The 20428-nt window shown below is 34.4% G+C and overlaps 1 protein-coding gene across 2 annotated transcripts in view; it reads right to left on the bottom strand.

Annotated features, from left to right (window-relative positions):
• COL11A1 (collagen type XI alpha 1 chain) overlaps positions 1 to 20428 on the bottom strand; it is a 206312-nt gene that overhangs the window by 168723 nt on the left and 17161 nt on the right. For both annotated transcript variants that reach the window (XM_004481221.4, XM_058303110.2), the window contains exons 2-4: positions 17828 to 17995; positions 14206 to 14419; positions 10477 to 10639 (exon numbers count right to left, since the gene is read on the bottom strand). In XM_004481221.4, coding sequence (XP_004481278.2) covers positions 10477 to 10639; positions 14206 to 14419; positions 17828 to 17995 — 545 coding nt within the window. The remainder of the gene's footprint in view (positions 1 to 10476; positions 10640 to 14205; positions 14420 to 17827; positions 17996 to 20428) is intronic.

Here is a 20428-nt window from a genome sequence, read left to right as displayed (position 1 = left end):
AAAGCAAAATGATAACCTAGGCAATGGGAGATAACATTTGGAAACTACATATCAGATAAAGGGTTAGTATGTAAAATACGTAAAGAAATCCTTCAAGTTAACAAAAAAAGACAAATAATCCAGTTAAAAAAGGCAAAAAAAAAAAAAAAAACCACAAAAACATGAATATACATCTCTCCAAAGAAGACATACGAGAGGACGAGAGGCTAGAAAGCACATGTAAAGATGTTCAACATCATCACCCATCTCAACCATAATGAGACACCATTTCACACCCATTGGAATAGCTGGTATTAAAAAATAAATAAAATAAACAGAGAATAACAAGTGTTGATGCAGAGAAATAGGAACACTGATTCATTGCTAGTGACAGTGTAAAAAGGTCCAGCTGTTGAGGGAGATAGTTTGGTGGTTCCTCAGAAAGCTAAGTATAGAACTGACATATGGCCTGGCAATCCCACTGCTCAGTATATATCCAAAAGATTTGAAATCATGGACTCCAACAGATGATCACAGTGGCATCACTCATAATTGCCAAAAGACAGAAGTATCCCAAATGTTCATCAACCCATAAATACATAAATAAAATGTGGCATATACATAAAGTGGAATATTATTAAGCTATAAAAAGGACTGCAGTCCTGATACATGTGACAACTTGGATGAATTTTGAAAACACCCTGTTGAATGAAATAAGCCATACACAAAAGGACAAATATTGTACAAGCTCACTGTTTTGAAAATAAACTCGTGGAGTCAGAATCTAGGATATACGTTATCAGGGGATGGGATGGGGAAAGGAATTGAGAAGTTAAGACTTAAAATATACAGGATTCCTATTGGCATGGAAATGTTTATGTAACAGACAGTGGTGACAGTAGCACAACATTGTGAATGGAATCAACAGCACTCAAGTAGACATTTGGATATGATCGAAAGAGAAAATGTTAGCTTATATATATTGTAACAATAAAAATTAATAATCAATCAGTGAACCCTGAAACAATGGACTATAGTTCATAATGTAATTATAAAAATGTGCTATCTTCAATTGTAATGCATATTCCATACCAATGCAAGGTGTTGGTGGTGTGGTGATACATAGGAATCCTGTATTTTATACTTGATTGTTCTGAAAACCTACAACTTCTCAACTAAAGTAGCAAATAATAATCAAAAACTCGAAATAATTAAGCTTCATTAGGAAGGCATGTTGAAAGCTGAGACAGTCTGAAAGTTAGGGCTCTTGAGCCAAACAGTCTACTTGTAAAAGCAAAGAAAAGGTTCCTAGAGGAAATTTAATTGCTACTCCAATGACCACACAAATGATAAGAAAGTGGTAGAAACTTATTGTTGATATGGAAAAAGTTTTATTGATCTGATCTGAATAGAAGACCAAACAAACCACAATTTTCCCTTAACTCACAGTCTAATCAAGGGAAAGGCATAACTTTTTCAGTTCTATGAAGGCTGAGAGAGGTAAGAAAGCAGCAGAGGAATAAAGCATGAGAGGCTGATGCATGAAAATCAAGTAAAGAAGCTGTCTCCTTAACTTAAGTGCAAGATGGAAAAGTGAAACAGTAAGTGCTAATGTAGAAGCTATAGCAAGCTATCCAGAAAACCCAGCTAGAATAATTGATGAAGGCAGTTTTGTAATGTAGATAAAACAGACTTCTTTTGGAAGAAGATGTCATCTTAAATGCCTGGCTTCAATCTTCAAAGGACAGGGTGACCTTTTGTTAGGTGCTAATACAGCTGGTAACTTTAAATGGAAGCCAGTGCTTATTCACCATTCCAAAACTCCTGTAGCCCTTAAGAATTATGTTAACTCTACTTTTCCTGTGTTTGATAAATAGAAACACAAAGCATGGATGATGGCATATCTGTTTATAACATGGTTTACTATATATCTTAAGCCTGCTCTTAAGACCTGTTGCTCAGAAATAAAGATTCCTTTTAAAATATTACTGTTTGTTGACAACAAACTTGGACACCTAAGATCTTTGATGGAAATGTACAATGAGATTAATGCTGTTTTCAAGACTGCTAACACAACATTCACTCTGCAGCCCATTGATCAAGTAGTAATTTCTACTTTCAAGTCTTGTGACTTAAGAAATACATGTTTAAGTCTACCATTGACACAGACAGTGATTGCTGTAATGGATCTGGGAAAAGTGAATTGTAAACCATCTGTAAAGGATTTACGATTCTAAATACCATTAATAACGCTCATGATTCATGGGAGGAGCTCACAGTATTAATATTAACATAAGTTTGAAAGAAGCTAATTCCAGTCCTAACAGATCACTTTGAGGATTTCAAGATTTCAGTGGAGGAAGTAATTGAAGATGTGGCATAAATAGCAAGAAAATTAGAAAAGGGGAGCATGAGGAAGTGATTGAATTGCTGCAATTTCATGATTAAACCTCAAACGATGAGAAGTTTCTCCTTAAACATTAGGAATGAAAGTGATGTGATTCTTGAGATGGAATTTTTCCTCATGCAGATGCTGTGAACACTGGTGAAATGACAACAAAGGATTTAGAATATTACACGAACTTAGTTGATAAAGCAGAAGCAGGGTTTGAGTGGACTGACTCTGGTTTTGAAAGAAGTTCTACTTTGGGTTAAATACTATCAAACAGCATCACATGCTACAGAGAAATCTTTCATGAAAGGAAGAGTCAATTGATGCAGGAAATTTCATTGTTATCTTACTTTAATAAATGGCCACAGGCACCCTATACTTCAGTAAACACCACTGCAATCAGTCAATAGCTATTAACATCGAGACAAGACCCTCCTCCAGCAAAAAATTACAACTTGCTAAAGACTCAGATAATGGTTAGCATTTTTTAGCAATAGTGTATTTTTAATTAAGGCATTGTATTAGTCAGGGTTGTCTAGGGAAACAGAACTGACAGGAGATATTTGTAAATATTATGAGGTTTTACAAAATTATATTATGTGACTGTGGAGGTGCATAAATCCAAATTCTGTAGGCAGACTGCAAGCCAGACTCATCGATTAAGGTTTTCCATGAATTCTCCAGAAGCTGACTGGCTAAAGTACAGATGGAAATTCTCTCTTCAGATTGCTGAAATCAATACTTCTTTGAAGGCCTTCAACTGTTTGTATGAGATGTCTCTCATAGCTGAAAGGCATGACTTCAGTTGATTATAGATTTAATCAGACATCAATGCATTCAATTTACTAATTAGTTACATCCATGAAATGTCCTCACAGTAACAATTAGCCAGTGCTTGCTTGACCAAACAACCAGGTCCATTACATGGCCAAGTTGACACATGAGCATAACTGCTTCAGTTTAATATTATTTATGAATTCTGAAAGGAGATATTATGTTTATAAACTGGTCTGTTCCTCTGGGCATGATACCCTTTGACTGATTTAAATTCAAAAGTTTTAAATTTATTTCATTAAATCAAGATTAGGGCTTTGACTCAACCATGTCATTAGGGCAGGTAGGGTTGAGTCCCTGCCTCCTTGGCAGGCTATATAAATGGACATTCAATCAAAGAGAATAGGAGATACACAGAGGAATAGAGAGAGCACCACAGACACAGAAGAGGAATGAACTTTGATCCTGCAGTACTGGGAAGAGAGATGAGCCATTCCCCTGATAGTCTGCCGCTGATCTTGCGAACAGACCAGAGTGGCTAAGCCCAGAAAGAAATAAGCCCTCCTGCCTACAGCTGAGATTGGAAGAAGCTGGGCACACAGAGCCCTAAGAGGAAGAGGAAGGCTGAACCCCACAGACATTGCCCGCCATCTTGCTTCAACACATGGCAATAGAAATTTGGTAGGAAAATATCCATTATGGTGCCTTTAGTTGGACTCTTTAGAGCCTTATAACTGTAAGCTTCTATCCCAAATAAATATCCTTTATAAAAGCCAACTGATTTCTGGTATTTGTATCAGTACAGCTTTTGGCTAACTAATACAATAACCATCACAAGTATGTACATTTTTTTAGACAAAATGCTGTTGCATATTCAATAGACTATAGTATAGTATAAATATAACCTCTGTATGCACTGGGAAACCAAAAAAATTGTGTGATTCGCTTTATTGCAATATTTACTTTATTGAACCAAACACATATTATCTCCAAGGTATGCCTGCATGAAGATACAATGCTATAGTAAGCAAAGTAAAGCTGAAGTGACTATGCTAATATCTCATAAAATAAAGTGCAAAACAAAGGATATTATCAGAAATAGATATTTCAAAATAATAATAATAATGTGGCAAATAGAAAGGTATAGCAGTTACATACATGGATTCACTTAAGAACAGAATATATGAAGCAGAAATTGCTAAAATGAAAATAGATAATTCCACAATTATAATAGGAGATTTTAACACTAACACCTCATCTCAACAATTGATAGAACAAATAGAAAAATTATCAGAAAAGAAATAGAAAACTAAATTACATTTACAAAACATTGCATCCAACAATTTAATAATGCACTTTATTTTCAATTGCACATGCTACATTCACTAAGACCATATGTTGGGTAATTATACAAGTCTCCATAAATTTAAAGGGACTGAAATCATATCAAATGGATTCTCAGACTATAATAGAATTAAATTACAAATTAGTGATAACAAGCTATCTAAATATTTAAACATTAAATGACACACCTCTAAATAATTCATGGGAAAAATTGAAATAAAAGCTAGAAGATATTTTAACTTAATAATGATACCAAATTGCATATTTAAATTTGTAAGATGTGACTCAAGCAATGCTAATGGATAAATTATTGACTTCAACTTCTTTTACTGGGAAAAAAATATTTCAAAATGTTAACCTACGGCTACAACTTTACAATAGAAATAAATAATAATGAAATACAAAACTATCAGTCAAAGAGAAAATTAACAAAGCCAAAAACTGGTTCCTTAAAAAAAAAATTTACAAACTTCTAGCTCAACTAATAGATTTAGATTCGGGGTTCTTAACCTTTTTGTTCCACGGACCCCTCTGCTAGTCAGTTGAAAATCATGGACCCCTTACTAAGTCCACACCATACTGTATATTATTTAATAAACATACCACAAGACTAATGCTTTTTTGAATTTCAATTCAAGCTCATAGACCCCTTGTTAAGAACTCTTGATTTACATAGTAAAAGAGAGAGTACAGATATTAAAAGCAGGAATGGAAATGTAGTTATCACTAGAAATCCTAAAGACATTCAAGAATATAAGAAAATACTACATACTACCTTATGCCAGCAACTTCTAAAACATGGTTCATCTAGAAAAATTCCTTGAGAAGCAAAACTTTTCAAAATTGAAGAAGAAGAAAATGAAAACCCAAATTGTCCTGTATTTATTAAAGAAATTAAATTTGCTATCAAATTTTCTAGAAAGAAAACTCCACCTCCTATTACTTTCATTGGTGAATTCTGGCCAATATTCAAGAAAGAGTATTTCAGAACCTTTTCAAAAAATAGAGAAGGAAGGATCACACCTGGCTCACTTCACAAGACCAGCATAAATCTAATATCAAAACCTGACAAAGACATAACAAATATTTCTATAGACTAATATTTCTAATTAATACAAACTTAAAATCCTTAAAGACTGTTATAAACTGAATCCAGGAATAGAGAAGTGGTTTAATATATCACACACAAGTGAGGTTTCTGCAAGAAACAAAAGTTTGCTCTTAAATATTTGAAAATCAATCAACATACTTCCACATATTAATAGAAAACAAGGAGAAAGCCACAAGGTAATTTCAATAAATGCATTAAAGTATTTGTCAAAATTCAAGATCCATTTTTGTTAAGAGAATACACAGAAAACTAAGAATAATAGAGCACAGGTTCCAAACTGATCTTTCAAAAACTTAACAGCCATCAGTACACATAAAACTGGAAGACTGAATTTTTCCATATGAGATCAGGTAAGAAAAATGAAAGGTAAGAATTCTGCTTTTACCACTTCAGTTCAACATTGTATTGGAGGTCCTATTCATTGCAATAAGGCAAAATAAATAAATAAAACTCATAAAGATAGAAAAGTAGTAACATATTCCCTAAGTGCAGATGATATAATTCTTGACATTAAAATGAAAATCTACCTGAACTCTTAAGTGAATTTAACAAGATTGTAAGATAAAAGGTTAATATACATAAAGAAATTATATTTCTTATATTTGTTAGCAATAATTAAAAATAAAATTGGAAATAAGTTTTATAGTAGAAACCGAAAAACAATATAAAATATCTTAGAGTAATATAAATTATATAATATTTAATATTTAAATTTAAAAAAATAAAAATATCTAGGAATAAGAGACGTCCAAGACCTCTACACTGGAAACTAAGTAACATTATGAGCAGAACATTTACCCCACTTGATTTCAAAAGTATCTATAAAAACTATAGTAGGGAAACGGACTTGGCCCAGTGGTTAGGGCATCCGTCTACCACATGGGAGGTCCACGGTTCAAACCCCGGGCCTCCTTGACCCGTGTGGAGCTGGCCCATGTGCAGTGCTGATGCGCGCAAGGAGTGCCGTGCCACGCAGGGGTGTCCCCCGCATAGAGGAGCCCCACACGCAAGGAGTGCGCCCCGTAAGGAGAGCTGCCCAGTGCAAAAGAAAGTGCAGCCTGCCCAGGAATGGTGCCGCCCACACTTCCGGTGCCGCTGACGACAACAGAAGCCGACAAAGAAACAAGACGCAGCAAATAGACACAGAGAACTGACGACCGGGGAAGTAGGGGGAATTTAATAAATAAATAAAATCTTTAAAAAAAAAAAAAAAACAATAGTAATCTAGACAGTCTGGTTTTAGTGAATATGTAGACAAATAGAACAGTGAAAAAGATAGACAATTCAGTCATAAATCCCTTCATATAAGGAGCCAAGATAATTAACTGGTTGAAAGGAAAGTCATTTTAATGATGTGTGCTAGAAAAAACTGGATATCCTTATGTAAAACAATGAAATTTTTACCTTTCCCTCATATCATATACAAAATTTAACTTAAAGTTGAGCAGTGTGGCCTATATATAAAATTTAAAACTATCTTGTAAGGTAGGGTAATGTATAAATGTGATTGCACACACTAAACAAATAAGCAACTAAATCTGAATGACACCAAAATTCCAAGTAAATGACCTTTCTATTTTTCAACCTAGTGAATCATTGGTGTTATTATATGATCTTCATCATTTAGAGTTTATGAAACTCTAAAATAGCGTGCATGTGGTACCAGTCCTACCTCCTATAGTTTTTAGATTAATTGTATATATTCATGTGCCTAAATTCAAAGGTCTACATAGGTAACAGAATTTTAACCAAAATGAAAGGAAAAACATATTTGAATAGATCTGGGGGGAAAAGTATAGTAATGTCATATTCAGATAAAGTGAACTATTTACTTGAAAATTGGAATCAGAATTTTTTTTAATTTTCATATAAATTCTGTATGTTTGCATCATTTTTCATGTTTTATTTTCAAATGGGAATAACTGAATTGTTCTAAAAATTTTATATACCCATTCAATAATACAATTTAGGAATAAATTCATATTATTCTGAACCACAGCCCTGAAGTTTATGTATGATGACTGTTGTCATATATACATTAGACAAATACAAAAACCCATCCAAATCAAAGATTCTTCTTCTAAAGCTTCCTCAGTGTTTTATTAATTAAAAATATTTCCCTCTTAACTGGTCAACAATATTAAATGATTAACATGATAGTAAATGCTCCTGCATTCTTACACACTTTTAAAAATAATTACATTTCATATTAAAGAAGTGTTCTATGTGAAGCTTCATACACAGGGTTTCAAGAAACTTCAAGAGGTGGAGGAGTTTATTAGTTATTTCCCACCATTCACTGTCATATTCATCAAAGTGTCACTAAAGGGGCTTTAAAATATATATATATATATATATACATTTAAAAAATATACATATATATTTTTTCTGTAATCTTTAAACAGCTTCTCCACATAAGCAGCTGGAGTCATGCCAGGATTTAGAATGTGGTGTATGGAAATAGAATATTTCTGGAAGCAGACTTGGCCCAATGGATAGGGCATCTGCCTACCACATGGGATGTCCACGTTCAAACTCCTGGCCTCCTTGACCCATGTGGAGCTGGCCCATGCCCAGTGCTGATGGGCGCAAGGAGTGCTCTGCCATGCAGGGGTGTCCCCCGTGTAGGGGACCCCACGCGCAAGGAGTGCACCCTGTAGGGAGAGCCGCCCAGGGCCAAAGAAAGTGCAGCCTGCCCGGGAACGGCACCGCACACATGGAAAGCTGACACAGCAAGATGACTCAACAAAAAGAAACACAGATTCCCCGTGCCGCTGATAAAGATAGAAACAGTCACAGAAGAACACACAGCAAATGGACACAGAGAGAAGACAACTGGGGGGTGGGGGGAAGGGGAGAGAAATAAATAAATAAATAAATCTTAAAAAAAAAATTTCCTTCTAAAACCTCTGTCATTTATGATTTGTTAGAAGCCTCTTAGCCAAGAATATTTTGGTTAATAGTAGGTGAAAATATATGGAAATCTTTGTGGAAAGCAGTTTATATACTGTAACAGCCAACCAGCCTATGATATATATACAAAGACTTTCACTACATATATTTCAATATGTAGCTTCAGGTTTGAATATTTATTTTGCAAAGAATTTAGCGTGATCATTTTATACTACATTCAAAAACTCTAAACTGGAAGACAGTGTGCATCGGTATATTTTACAGGGAGGAAGGTGGAGATTAATGTGTGTGTGTGTGTGTGTGTAAGGAGAGTAACAATCAAAGGACTCTTCATATAGAAGTAAAAATAAAATAACTAAATGTAATCAACATAGAAATTCAATATGTTTAAATTCAGATAAAAATAGAAGTTTCAATGGTGTGACAATATATGAAAGGTTAATCTAACACCCATTCATACGAAATGATATCTTTTAGATCAATACATTTATCAGATTTGAGAATTAATTAATTTCATTTAGATTTGGATTTTTTCCTCTTCTGTTTTTCCTTGTTGCGTAATCTAATCATATATAATGAAAAAAGTCCCTTAATTTCTATTTTTTAAACTTCCACACAATTTCTGAATACCTATAGTTATAGACTCATGTAATATATGAAATGAAATAATACATTAACATTAATCTTCAAATTTATGTTCCTAGAAAATAAGGTTGTAATAAGGTTACAAAAAAAAATTTAGCATGTGAAACAAATGATTAGAAATAGTTTTATTTTAAAATAGGACTTTGAAAAAATACAAATTATATTAATATGTTCCCTTATATTCATTATTCTAATAAATATATATTTATTTTTTAACATCTTTCATGTGCAATCAATGCCCAACATTGGATAATCAGAGAGTAATTATCATATATATTACCTGAATCAGTTTATCATTAACTTTAGTAGGATATAATAGATCAAATTATTTTACTTATAGTCAAAGACATATGTACACACTAGTAGAGGAGATCTGAAACAAATCATTTCCCAAATAGATAACCTCAAAATGTCACAAATGTGATGTATTTTTAAAATTATGCTATAGGTTATATTTGCACAAATGCAAACAGTCTAGCAGATGTTCTGAATTAATGTTCTTCATTTTTTGAGAATATATACTGTGTGTATGTGTGCATATATATATTCACACATCTAAAAAATACATCTCCAATTGAAACATGTATATTAATCTACAATAAATTACACAGCCTTACATTGTTACACTTTGAAAAATCAAATTATTCAGAAATTGCTGGAAAATAGTCACCAAAGTAAGAATATTTGTCAGGAGCGCACCCCTTTTGAGTCAGAACTCAGGTCTGTTTGTTCTGTTAATACTTGGTTAAACAAAAATTAAAGTTTGATTATCAGGTCCACAGATGAAAGGATTAAAAGAAAGAATGTGACTATTTTAATTGGTGAAATATAATTGGAAGGACTCCTTTTACCATGGAAAATTCACATTATTTAAAAAATGTGATTTTAAAAATAAAAGTTATCTTCTGCAATATGATCTTTAATTTGCTTGGAAACATTCACAAAGAGCAGAGAAAGGCAAAATGTCTGACTTCTACATTTCTCTAAATGAATCTCCCAGAGAAGGAAGTGAAGAAAATGTTCTTTTCTCAAAAGAAAATAATACAAAGTACTAGAGAGAAACCATTTCTCCTTCCCAGGAGAAAAGCATGCCTGTGTTCAAATCAGCCAATCTCTGTAAACATTTCCCAGGTGTTACAGTCCCCATTGTCTGGTCATTCTCATATAGAACAATAGAAAACATCACCACTGCACCCACAGAGAAAGAAAGTAGGTCATCCTTTGGAGCTTTTCAACTTTCGTTCATAACATATATTAATTATTACTGTTAATTCATCTGATTTAAAAATATTCAGCTTAAATAAAAGTTTATTTTTACCTCAAAAACTTCTTCATCCAAAATCCTTGTTCCAAATACCGTGATTCCATTGGTGTCAACAATTGCTTTCGCACTTCTATCAAGTGGTTTTGTAGTTTTCTTCTTACAATCAACAATCATTGTCACAGTTTTCTTCTCCACACTGATTGCTAACCGATGCCATCTTAAAAAGTCAAGTAATTCTTTCTGTTAGCCTTAAAGACATTGTCTGTCAAACATTATTTAGATTAAAATACTAGAGAATTTTAAGTTTTAAAAGTGAGCTGAAATAGTAAAAGAATTGTAGGTTCCCTTTATTAATCAAGTAGTTAACAAGTGATCACCTACCGATTACACAGCACAGTGCTACTACTCAAAGGCACACAGGCATCACAAGATGCACAGGAGGATAGGCTGTCTATGCTGATAAGGAAATGCCCATCCTTTGCCTTGCTTTGTATTCTAGCAACAAAGGTTTAATCTCACTGTGTCCTGGTGAGGGTATTTGATAGAGATTAAGGTGGGATAGGGAGTAAGTAATAGTTTCTATGTACGCAAATGCTTTCACCCAAAGTGAAATCCCACTTAAAAAAAATTCTCTTCTGGGGATCCCCTGAGATAGACTCTAAAAGGTTATGTCTACTAACTGAATGACTATTCCACCTGGAGAAACCCAACATCCTAATTGTAAAACACAATATGTGTCTCTGTCTTTATTCACATTGATTTCAAGTGATTCCGTTTTCTTTTGCCACTTTAATTTCAAGACAGTTATAGATCACTACTGTGAGCAGAATCCAAGCCTGAGACACAATATCTCTCCTTCTTTCCAGAGTTGGCAGGAAGTGGGAATACTGAAAGAAAGCATAGTCAAGGCATGTGTGGAGTGACAGTCTGAATTCTCTCTGCAGCTACTCTTCCAGCTAACTCAGGACAGTGATGACAATTTCAGGAAGGAGACATAGCCAGCCCTTTGGAAACATATATACCTTAATCATATATAAAATAGCAGTTTTTATTAACAGTTTCTGGTGCTAAAACAAACTACTAAGCAAAGCTCACTTGGATTTTGCAAACCACTTGCAATTTTTTTTTCCAATTGACAAGTACTAGATTAATATTCCAGAAGATCCATAAAATAAAGTACCCAAAAAGTTGCTGGACTGTTCTAAAATCTCTGTTTCATGTGACTTGGCATGACTATTGATGAGGACCAAGAATATTTCCATATACACTTAATCACTGGTCTTTCCACTAGCACTCTCAACTAGCATGGGCATCTGCTTGGTTTGAAAAATTTATACAAGGAGCACCTAATAGGGTGAGAGTAAAATTTACACATAGTTCTGCCAAGGACCCTGTGCCTTAACTTAAACCAGTTCCAGAACTTCAGGTATGCACTTTTCTTCAGCCAGAAAATAAAAATGATTTAATTATAAAAATGGATGAAAACAAAGTACTAACCTTTATATTTTTGTTGAATTAATTTAAGCACTGATAATAATTTTATGTCATTCTTATGGTATCATATATAATTTTCAAAACACAAAATTAATAAATTTGGAGTCATTCTTAATTATTCTTTCTCTCATACTGTGCATATAGATCATCAGAACTTTTATGCTTTAAGTAAAAACCGAACCTAATCTCTCTCAATTTAGTCTGAGTTGCCATCCCTCTCATCTAGACTCTCATTTAGACACCTAACTGGTCTTTCTACTTCTACTCTTATGTCCCTGTGGTAGATTGACTTATGTACCCCAACAAAGACACATTCTTAATTTTAACCTGCATTCCTGTGGGTGTGAAACTATTTGTAAATAGGACTTTTTGAAAATGTTATTTTTATTTAAGGTATGGCCCAACTAAGTCAGTGTGGGCCTTAATCCAATTACTAGAGTGATTTATAAGCAGAAAAATTTGGACACAGTTAGAAAATGCCACAGAGGAAGAAGTCAGAAGTCAGCAGAAATTGAAAGAGCAGACACAGGAGAGAGAGAGAGATTGCCATATGATGCTATGAGATAGAGATATAAGCCAACAAACCCAAAGGATTGCACCAAACCAGTGCCAGAAAGCTAGACTTCTGGGAGAAAGCATGGGCATGCCAACTCTTTGATTTTCATCATTTAGTACTTCAAACCATGAACCAATAAGTCCTCATTGTTAAGCCAATTTGTGTGGTATTTGCCATAGCAGGTTGGTAAACAAAGGCAATCCCTAAAATCTTTCTCTCCAGAACAAGAAGAATGACCATTTAAAAATATGTCAGATCAACTCTCTGCCCTGCTGAAAACCATCCAATAGTCACCGCGAAAGCCAAAGTCCTTACCCTGTGTCAGAGGGTCATCTCCCCTGCCTCTTTGATCTTTAAGTCCAACATCTTGCCTTCTGACTCCCTGCACCACAGCCACACTTCTGTTCCCTGCTGTTCCTTAAACATGTTCTTCATTCTGCTAGGAATGTTCTTACTCCATATTCTACCATGGCTCACTCCCTTACTTCTTGCAGGTCTTTGTTCAAATAACCTAATTCAAGAGAACTACTCTATCTAAAAGAGTACACCATCCCTTACCCTGTTTTGTTTTCTTTCATAGAACCATCAGCATTTGGCATTTTAAATATTTGTTTATTTACTGTATGTCTCTTCACCCAGACTTTAAGCCTCAGATATGGAGAAACTTCAACCGGGCTAACAGTTTCAACCAGTCCCCTGAAGACTGCCAGCCACATGGTAGGTAGCTGATAAATATTAATGAAATGAGTGCATTGATAATTGTTCTTAAAAATTGAACATACGATTAAATAGTATGTTTTTGTATTTAAATTTAGTTGTTGTGCCATGTATTTGTGCTCCACAAATATGACACATTTTAACAGTCCTATGTGACTGGTACATTGGAGGCACTTGGTAAATTGCTATTAAATTGTTATTACTAAGAAAATTAGAAATCTCTGATATAATTTATATAACCCCTCTCTTTTTAAGAAATGCAAACCCTTTCTCTGCTACTTTCTAAATAGATGACCTTTGCCAAGTTACTTAAACTCTGTGATTCATTTCCCTTACCTATAAATGAGTTTATCACATTAGTTTCCTCAAACATTTTATCATTTTATGGAAAATTGCATTAAATAGGAATACAGAACTTAGAAGGTATATCGCACATATCAAATATTATATCAATTTTCCTGTGATCATCATCATTAAAATTATTGGTTAAAGGTAAATCATTCCTCCACTCAGAAAATCTACAGCAACTTTCTAAAATGCTTACAAGCCTCCCCTCCTTCCCCACAGTGCTTTACATCATCTGGCCTCCTACTGCTTCTCCATCTTCATCTCCCTGCTCTGCTCCTGACATGCTGGCGTTCTTGTGTTGCTTGGAACAAATCAGCCACCCTTTGGCCTCAAAGCCTTTGTATTTGCTTCCCCTCCCCTTGAAATATTATGTTCTCAGACAACAGCAGAGCATGCACCCTATCCTATCCTCTTCACAGCTCTCTTTTTCTCACTTATCACCAACTGACATATTACTTATTAGCGGTTTTATTTTTTCATTGTTTGTATGATCAGACTATAAAGAACACTAAGTTAGGAGGAGGATATATTGTTTTGTTCATTGCTGAATTGCCAACCCCTGGAAAAGTTGGTTCACATATAACGAATATTTGTTGAATGATCAAATGAAAGGATTTCTTTTGGCACAGAGCATTTCACTAACCTACTCTGTTAGTGAAGTTACTTACTTCCCATCGGCGATGTTAACTGTTCTGAACAGGGGATAGTCTTCTGGGGCAGGTTTTCCAGTGTGGTCTTCAAACAGGAAAACAGGTGATCTCCCAACCTCAACACCAATCTGCTGAATACCATGCTCATTATAAATAGATAAAAGGAAAGACTGGATTCCTTTTTTGGGTTTTACTGTAAATAATATTGAAAAATCTCCTGGAAAAGTTCCACCTGAGAAGAGAAGGACAAATTCAGAAATTCAGAATTTCCAAATTGTTTCTGGACCATCGCAGTATTCATGAACTTTCTGTTTGGCTTTAATAAGTCAACTAAGCTCAAGAGGTAAAAAAAAAACAGATTAAAGAACAAATGGGTTGGGGGCTCTATTAAAGTTTCTCTACAATACTGTTTCAAACTATAGTGAAACTTGAAAGCCATGCATTTAAAGCACAATGGTTATGTGAAACTGAATTCAAAGTTAGGAAACAAAAGCATGGTACCAGTACAGTATCAAATACATAGTAAGCACTCTTAAAACACTTGTTTAAGTATGTTTTTGTTGTACAGATTTTATTTCCTGCCTTTGCCTATTTATGGTTATATACCCTCTCTTTAAAGGACATTATAATGACACAATATATGAAGCCATTATTCAAAACATAAGGAGTTTTTTAAGTTTTTCTTATCACAGTTTCTTTAATAAGAAGTCTATGTAATTATAAATCAGAACTAATTAGATACTTTGCCAACTAGATTCTAAGTTCAAGAGGTCAGACTGGGTTAAGTTTAATTTTTTTTTCTTTCCTCCTCACTATCATGATTCACTCTGAGCATATCCAATTTCAATGATTTTTAAAATTCAGTCTTTTAAAATCAATAGATATTGCAACCAAGAATAAATGTGATGTGGAAAAGGCACAATAACTTTTGTTATTTGATTTTAATTTTTAAGTCAAGAACTTCCCATGTAGAATATATCTCTCCTAAACTAAAATCTCTCTCTGATTTTAGTGTTGCAGTAGGATTTTTAAACTAGGGGAAAAGCCCTCAACAAATCGTGTTTAAATATTCCCCTTTTCAGATGTTTATGAAGATAAATATTTACACAGAGTACCTTGAATAGACTGTCCTACAATAGGTGTTCTAAACAGGGCAAGTACTATTAAGATAGAATTTGCAAATTACAGTTTCTATTTTGTACATTTGCACAAAGTTTTCAGACATTTAAATTAAAGGTCTCAAATTGGGAGTGTGGAGGACACATAGCTTAAATTCTACCAGAATATTATAGTGACTGTATTTAAATTACAACCCCCCTCCTGTTACTACCAAGTGATTACTGTTGGAATTTCCAAGGCTACTGTCTACTTCCTTCATTAGGAGAGGTTGCTTTTATGTCTTTCCACATGGGAAGAAAAGATACTCCAAATGCATTTTTCAAAGTTCTTTTTAAAATTATTTTTCAAAAGAATATTCACTGTTTGGATTTTTTAATGGTAGACTTCACATTACAATTTTGTAATGGTATTTCACAATATTTCACATGAAGCTCTACCTTGTAGGAAGGCAAGCTTATAAGTATTTATGGGGGAAAATATCAGGTTATCTATCATAGGTTTCTCTTCCTACCTGAAATAAATATTTATTAATAGAAACAAATGTATTAGATACAATGATGTGAGGGGGAGGGAAATTTTGATATAAATGATTTTTGTTGAGGGGAAGAAGATCATAGAGGCCTCCACTGTAGTCTCTCTCCATGAATAAAACAGCAAAAATAACCAAATTTAGTGAATTAACTAAATACCACATTTGAAGGCACAATAAAATGATCCTGAGATGATGAGCCAAACTATAAGAAATTATAAACTCTAACTTCTTGAGTATTTCTAAAACTTTTCCACTCATCTTTTTTCCTCTGTTTTTCACTCTTGAAAAAAATTTCCATCCTCTTTTCTTACTCCTCCATTAGAATGCAGATATTGTTAAAAATATGTTATGGGGAAGCAGTTGTGGCTCAACTGATAGAGCAGGGAAGCAGTTGTGGCTCAACTGATAGAGCATCCGCCTACCATATGGAGGGTCCAGGGTTGGATACCCAGAACCTCCTGACCTGTGTGGTGAGCTGGCCCATGCGCCGTGCTGCCACACGCAAGAAGTGCCATGCCATGCAAGGGTGTTCCCCGTGTAGGGGTTCCCCATGCGCAAGGAGTGCGCCCCGCAAGGAGAGCCTTCCCGTGCGACAAAAGCACAGCCCCACCGAGGAGTGGTGCTACACACACGGAGAGCTGATGCAGCAAGATGATGCAACAACAAAAGCGACACAGTTTCCCCGTTCCGCATGACAAGAACGCAAGCAGATACAGAAGAACACATAGCAAACGGACACAAAGAGCAGACAATATGGGTGAAGGAGAGAGAAATAAATAAATAAATAAATCTCAAAAAAATACATGTTATGAATTTAATAACTTTTTCATTTTCTAAGTCAGAAAATTTGTGCGTGGACAGTACTTATATTTGCTATTTTTTACTATTATCCACTACAAATGGTTTCAAAACAGAAAATATACTGGAAGAATAAATGAATGAAGATTATTTTTAAGGTTCTTTCATGGACAAAATTGCTCTTGCTTTGTCATTTTTAGTCTCTTGTTTAATACATTTCTGTTGTTAAAATACAGCTTAATGTAATAGGAAATTCAAAGCTCTGCAGATAGAGAGGATATGGAACAAAATGAAGCATTTGAAAAGTTGCTTCTGAGTAACTTGAACAAGTCAGAAACTTCTGTAAACTTCAGTTTCCACTTCTGTAAAAAAAAGACGAGGATACCCAACTCAAAGTAAAGTTATAAAGATAAAAAATGTAAATATAGCCACTGACAGGCAAGAACATGGGACAAGTTCAGTGATTAGAAAATGTGATGCTCAGAAAATACAGGTTCACCTCTCTACTCCATTCCCCACATTATCATGATTTCTAGATAATATGTTATTAGGTCAATTAGTGTTTTCATGAAAAGAAAGAAAATACCTGCCAAATATTTTCATTGCAATTATGAAAACCTGTCAGATAAAGTCTTACAAAGTATCCAGTCATAGAAATCTCAATAATATGTCAAATTGTTTTTATATTTGAGGTAAGATAGCAGCCAAAACTAATACAAAATAACGCATTTTATAATATACACCAGAGAAATACCTCTTTCAACAGAGGACTTTTACATTAATTTTAGAAAGACATTTATTAAGTATTTCTAAATCCACATGCCCATTCAATTAACCTGAGTAGTCATTAAGGATAATATTGCTGAGTTTCACCACAGTAAGCCAGTAAATTCTACCTGATTATATGCAAAACAGGGTTAGAAATAATCTCACCTTCATTTTGTCATCTTTAAATAAAATGATGAATTATTAAAATTCCATATAAGCATATTTTCTGTGAGAATGTTAATAAGCTTTGCAGTTCTTAAATTTTTAGTTATTTGATTAGGACATCTTGATGGCAACAATGTGTTTTTTAATCTGATATACAAAGGAATTATATTTGTACCCATAATTGTACATTATATAGAATGATAAAAAAAAGAAAATAATAATATTTTTTAAAAAACAATACTAGTAAAGTGAACATACCTGGAAATAACTGTTTTGTTGGGGCACTGATTTGTGCTTGCTTTGAAACTCTGTAAGCAATATCTGAACCTTTTGAATTCTTTCTGTTTGTGCAAAATCCCGTTGTTTTTGATATTCCTTCTGGAGAATTGTGAAAATCTAGTGCTTTTAATACATCAACTGGAGCACCTGAAAAATAAGTAAAAAATAAGAGTAAATTGACTAATCTAATAAGTATGGGTATTTTTAACAGACAAAATAGTTTCGTCATTCCACCTCTTACATCCATTTATCACTTGCCATTTGTCACAGGTACCTGATACATGGGTCAGGTTGGGAGTGGGGAAGTGGAATAGCAGGTAAAATTATAATCTGTAACAATGGTCCCAAAGAAAAAAGCATCTCAAATCTGGAATCAAATTAGGGAAAAACAAAACAGAAAGCATATATAAATGAAGCTATGTATATAAATTGCCTAGTATAGCATAAAGAATGCACTTTAATAACAACAGAGCCTGTCTACCTATTTTACAAGCTTCTGAAAAAAACTTGATGTACCATCCAAGAGACTACATGTTGTGCTAAACTATTAAAAAAAAAAATTAAAGGAAGTCAGACATTTTTTTTGTCTTTTCATTTTTTTTATTTTTTAAAACATACTTAGATTGTATAAATGTTTCAGAGAATATATAGGGGTTTCCCATATGTCCTGCTCCCCACATCTCCCACATATTCCCACATTAGCAACATCTGTCATTAGTATGGTACATTCAATGTAATTGATGTACACATTTTGGAGCACTGCCACTAGGCATGAATTAGAATTTACACTGTAGTTTGCACTCTCTCCCACTCAATTCTGTAGGTTATGCCCAGGAATGGCGCCACACACATGGAGAGCTGATGCAGCAAGATGATGCAACAAAAAGAAACACAGATTCCCATGCCGCTGACAACAGAAGCAGACAAAAAGAAGAACATGCAACAAATGGACACAGAGAACAGACAACTGGGGCGGGGGGTGGGGGGGAGGGGAGAGAAATAAATAAAAAAAATAAAATCTAAAAAAAAAAATTCTGTAGGTTATGGCAAGATATATAATGGCCGGTATCCATCATTGTAATGTCATTCAGGAGGATTCCCAAGTCTTGAAAATGCCCCCGTCACACCTGTTTTTCCCTCTCTCTATCCTCAGAACCTCCAGTGGCCACTCCCTCCCAGCAATGATATTTCTTCCATTGCTAGAATCACAATAAGTCTATAATAGAATATATATATATATTCCAAGGAACCTAGAGTGTCTACAACTGCAGTAAGAGAGCCCATCCATCAGTTGTATGGGATCGAAGCCCCCCCTCAATTAAAGGTGGAAGGGCATCACCATCCCAGAGTCCTCAGGACTGGGGAATGAAGTATAGACTAAAGAAGGGATTATTAGCTCTATCAAATTTGGTACTATTTCATCTTGGAACATTTGAAAGAAACATAAAGGCAGTCCACATGTCTGCATTAGCTTTGCTTGCAGTGGCTAAACTTTTAAGGCCAGTAGGATAACTAAACATTTTTATTTTCTAATTTTTTCTTATTATAAACTTAGTAAAATAATAATTATAATATATGCCCAGCACTGGGCTGAGTTATTCAGATACCTAAACTTGCAAGGTGTGTGTTCTTATTTCTACAGTGCATGTGAGGGAATTGAGGACCAGAAAACAAACTAAATAAAAGCCTACAAAGTAAAAACTTAAGAGAGTTTATATTAAAATTATTTTGAGCCATTTGTTTGACCCCTGCTGTTTACAAGTTTTAAATTATATTTGTTATGTTTCATGATATAAAATTACTCTGAAAAAGAATGTTTCTAAAGGCTTCAACATCTTATCTTTCAAACAAACAAAACACACAATGTTTTGCTCAGTAATAGTTGTCCTGCCGTTTATTGCATTCCTGTAGGTTTATTAAGTGGGAGAATTGGATGTCGGAGTCCACAGCGTTACTACAATTGTCTGTGCATGTCAATCTCCATGCCATCGCCTGACTGAGCTTCCAACCCAAACATAATCATGCCACACTGCTGCTTAAATTCCTCCAGAATACCCCCTGCCTTCCAGAGGATATCCACATTTCTTACATGTTAAATCATCGTGATCCAGATACATCTATCTGCCTGGCCTCCCAGCCTCACACCCACCACTACATCTCCACCCTTCTCTTTCATGACCCCCTAACTCCTTCTTTGTGCTCTAGCCACACTGAACGCAGACTTCCCTGAATCCACCATGCTCTTTTTCCAGCCTCTGAGTCTTTATAAATCCTACTCCCATTGTGTGAAACAATTAGCAAATTGACTGATATGCTATCTCCTACAGAAAGCATTCCCTTTCTCCCAGTGCTCAGTTAAAAATAGTCGTGTGTATCAGAGGATTTACTACAATTGTTTTTAATTATTTGCCTATACTTGACTTTTCCCCAAACCAGAAGGGGTCAAAGTATTGCATACTCACACACATACACACATGGCAATATAAAATGGTGGTTAAAGGAATAAAATAATGATAAAATACATAGAAGTCATTCCTCTGCAGTCCCTGGCATTCTCTAGTCTTAAATCAGAAAAATGTC

The sequence above is a fragment of the Dasypus novemcinctus genome, chromosome 9, assembly GCF_030445035.2.
Source record: "Dasypus novemcinctus isolate mDasNov1 chromosome 9, mDasNov1.1.hap2, whole genome shotgun sequence".
Lineage (NCBI taxonomy): Eukaryota > Metazoa > Chordata > Mammalia > Cingulata > Dasypodidae > Dasypus > Dasypus novemcinctus.
Note: the sequence above shows the minus strand (reverse complement) of the source record. Positions and strands in the feature narration are given on the sequence as shown.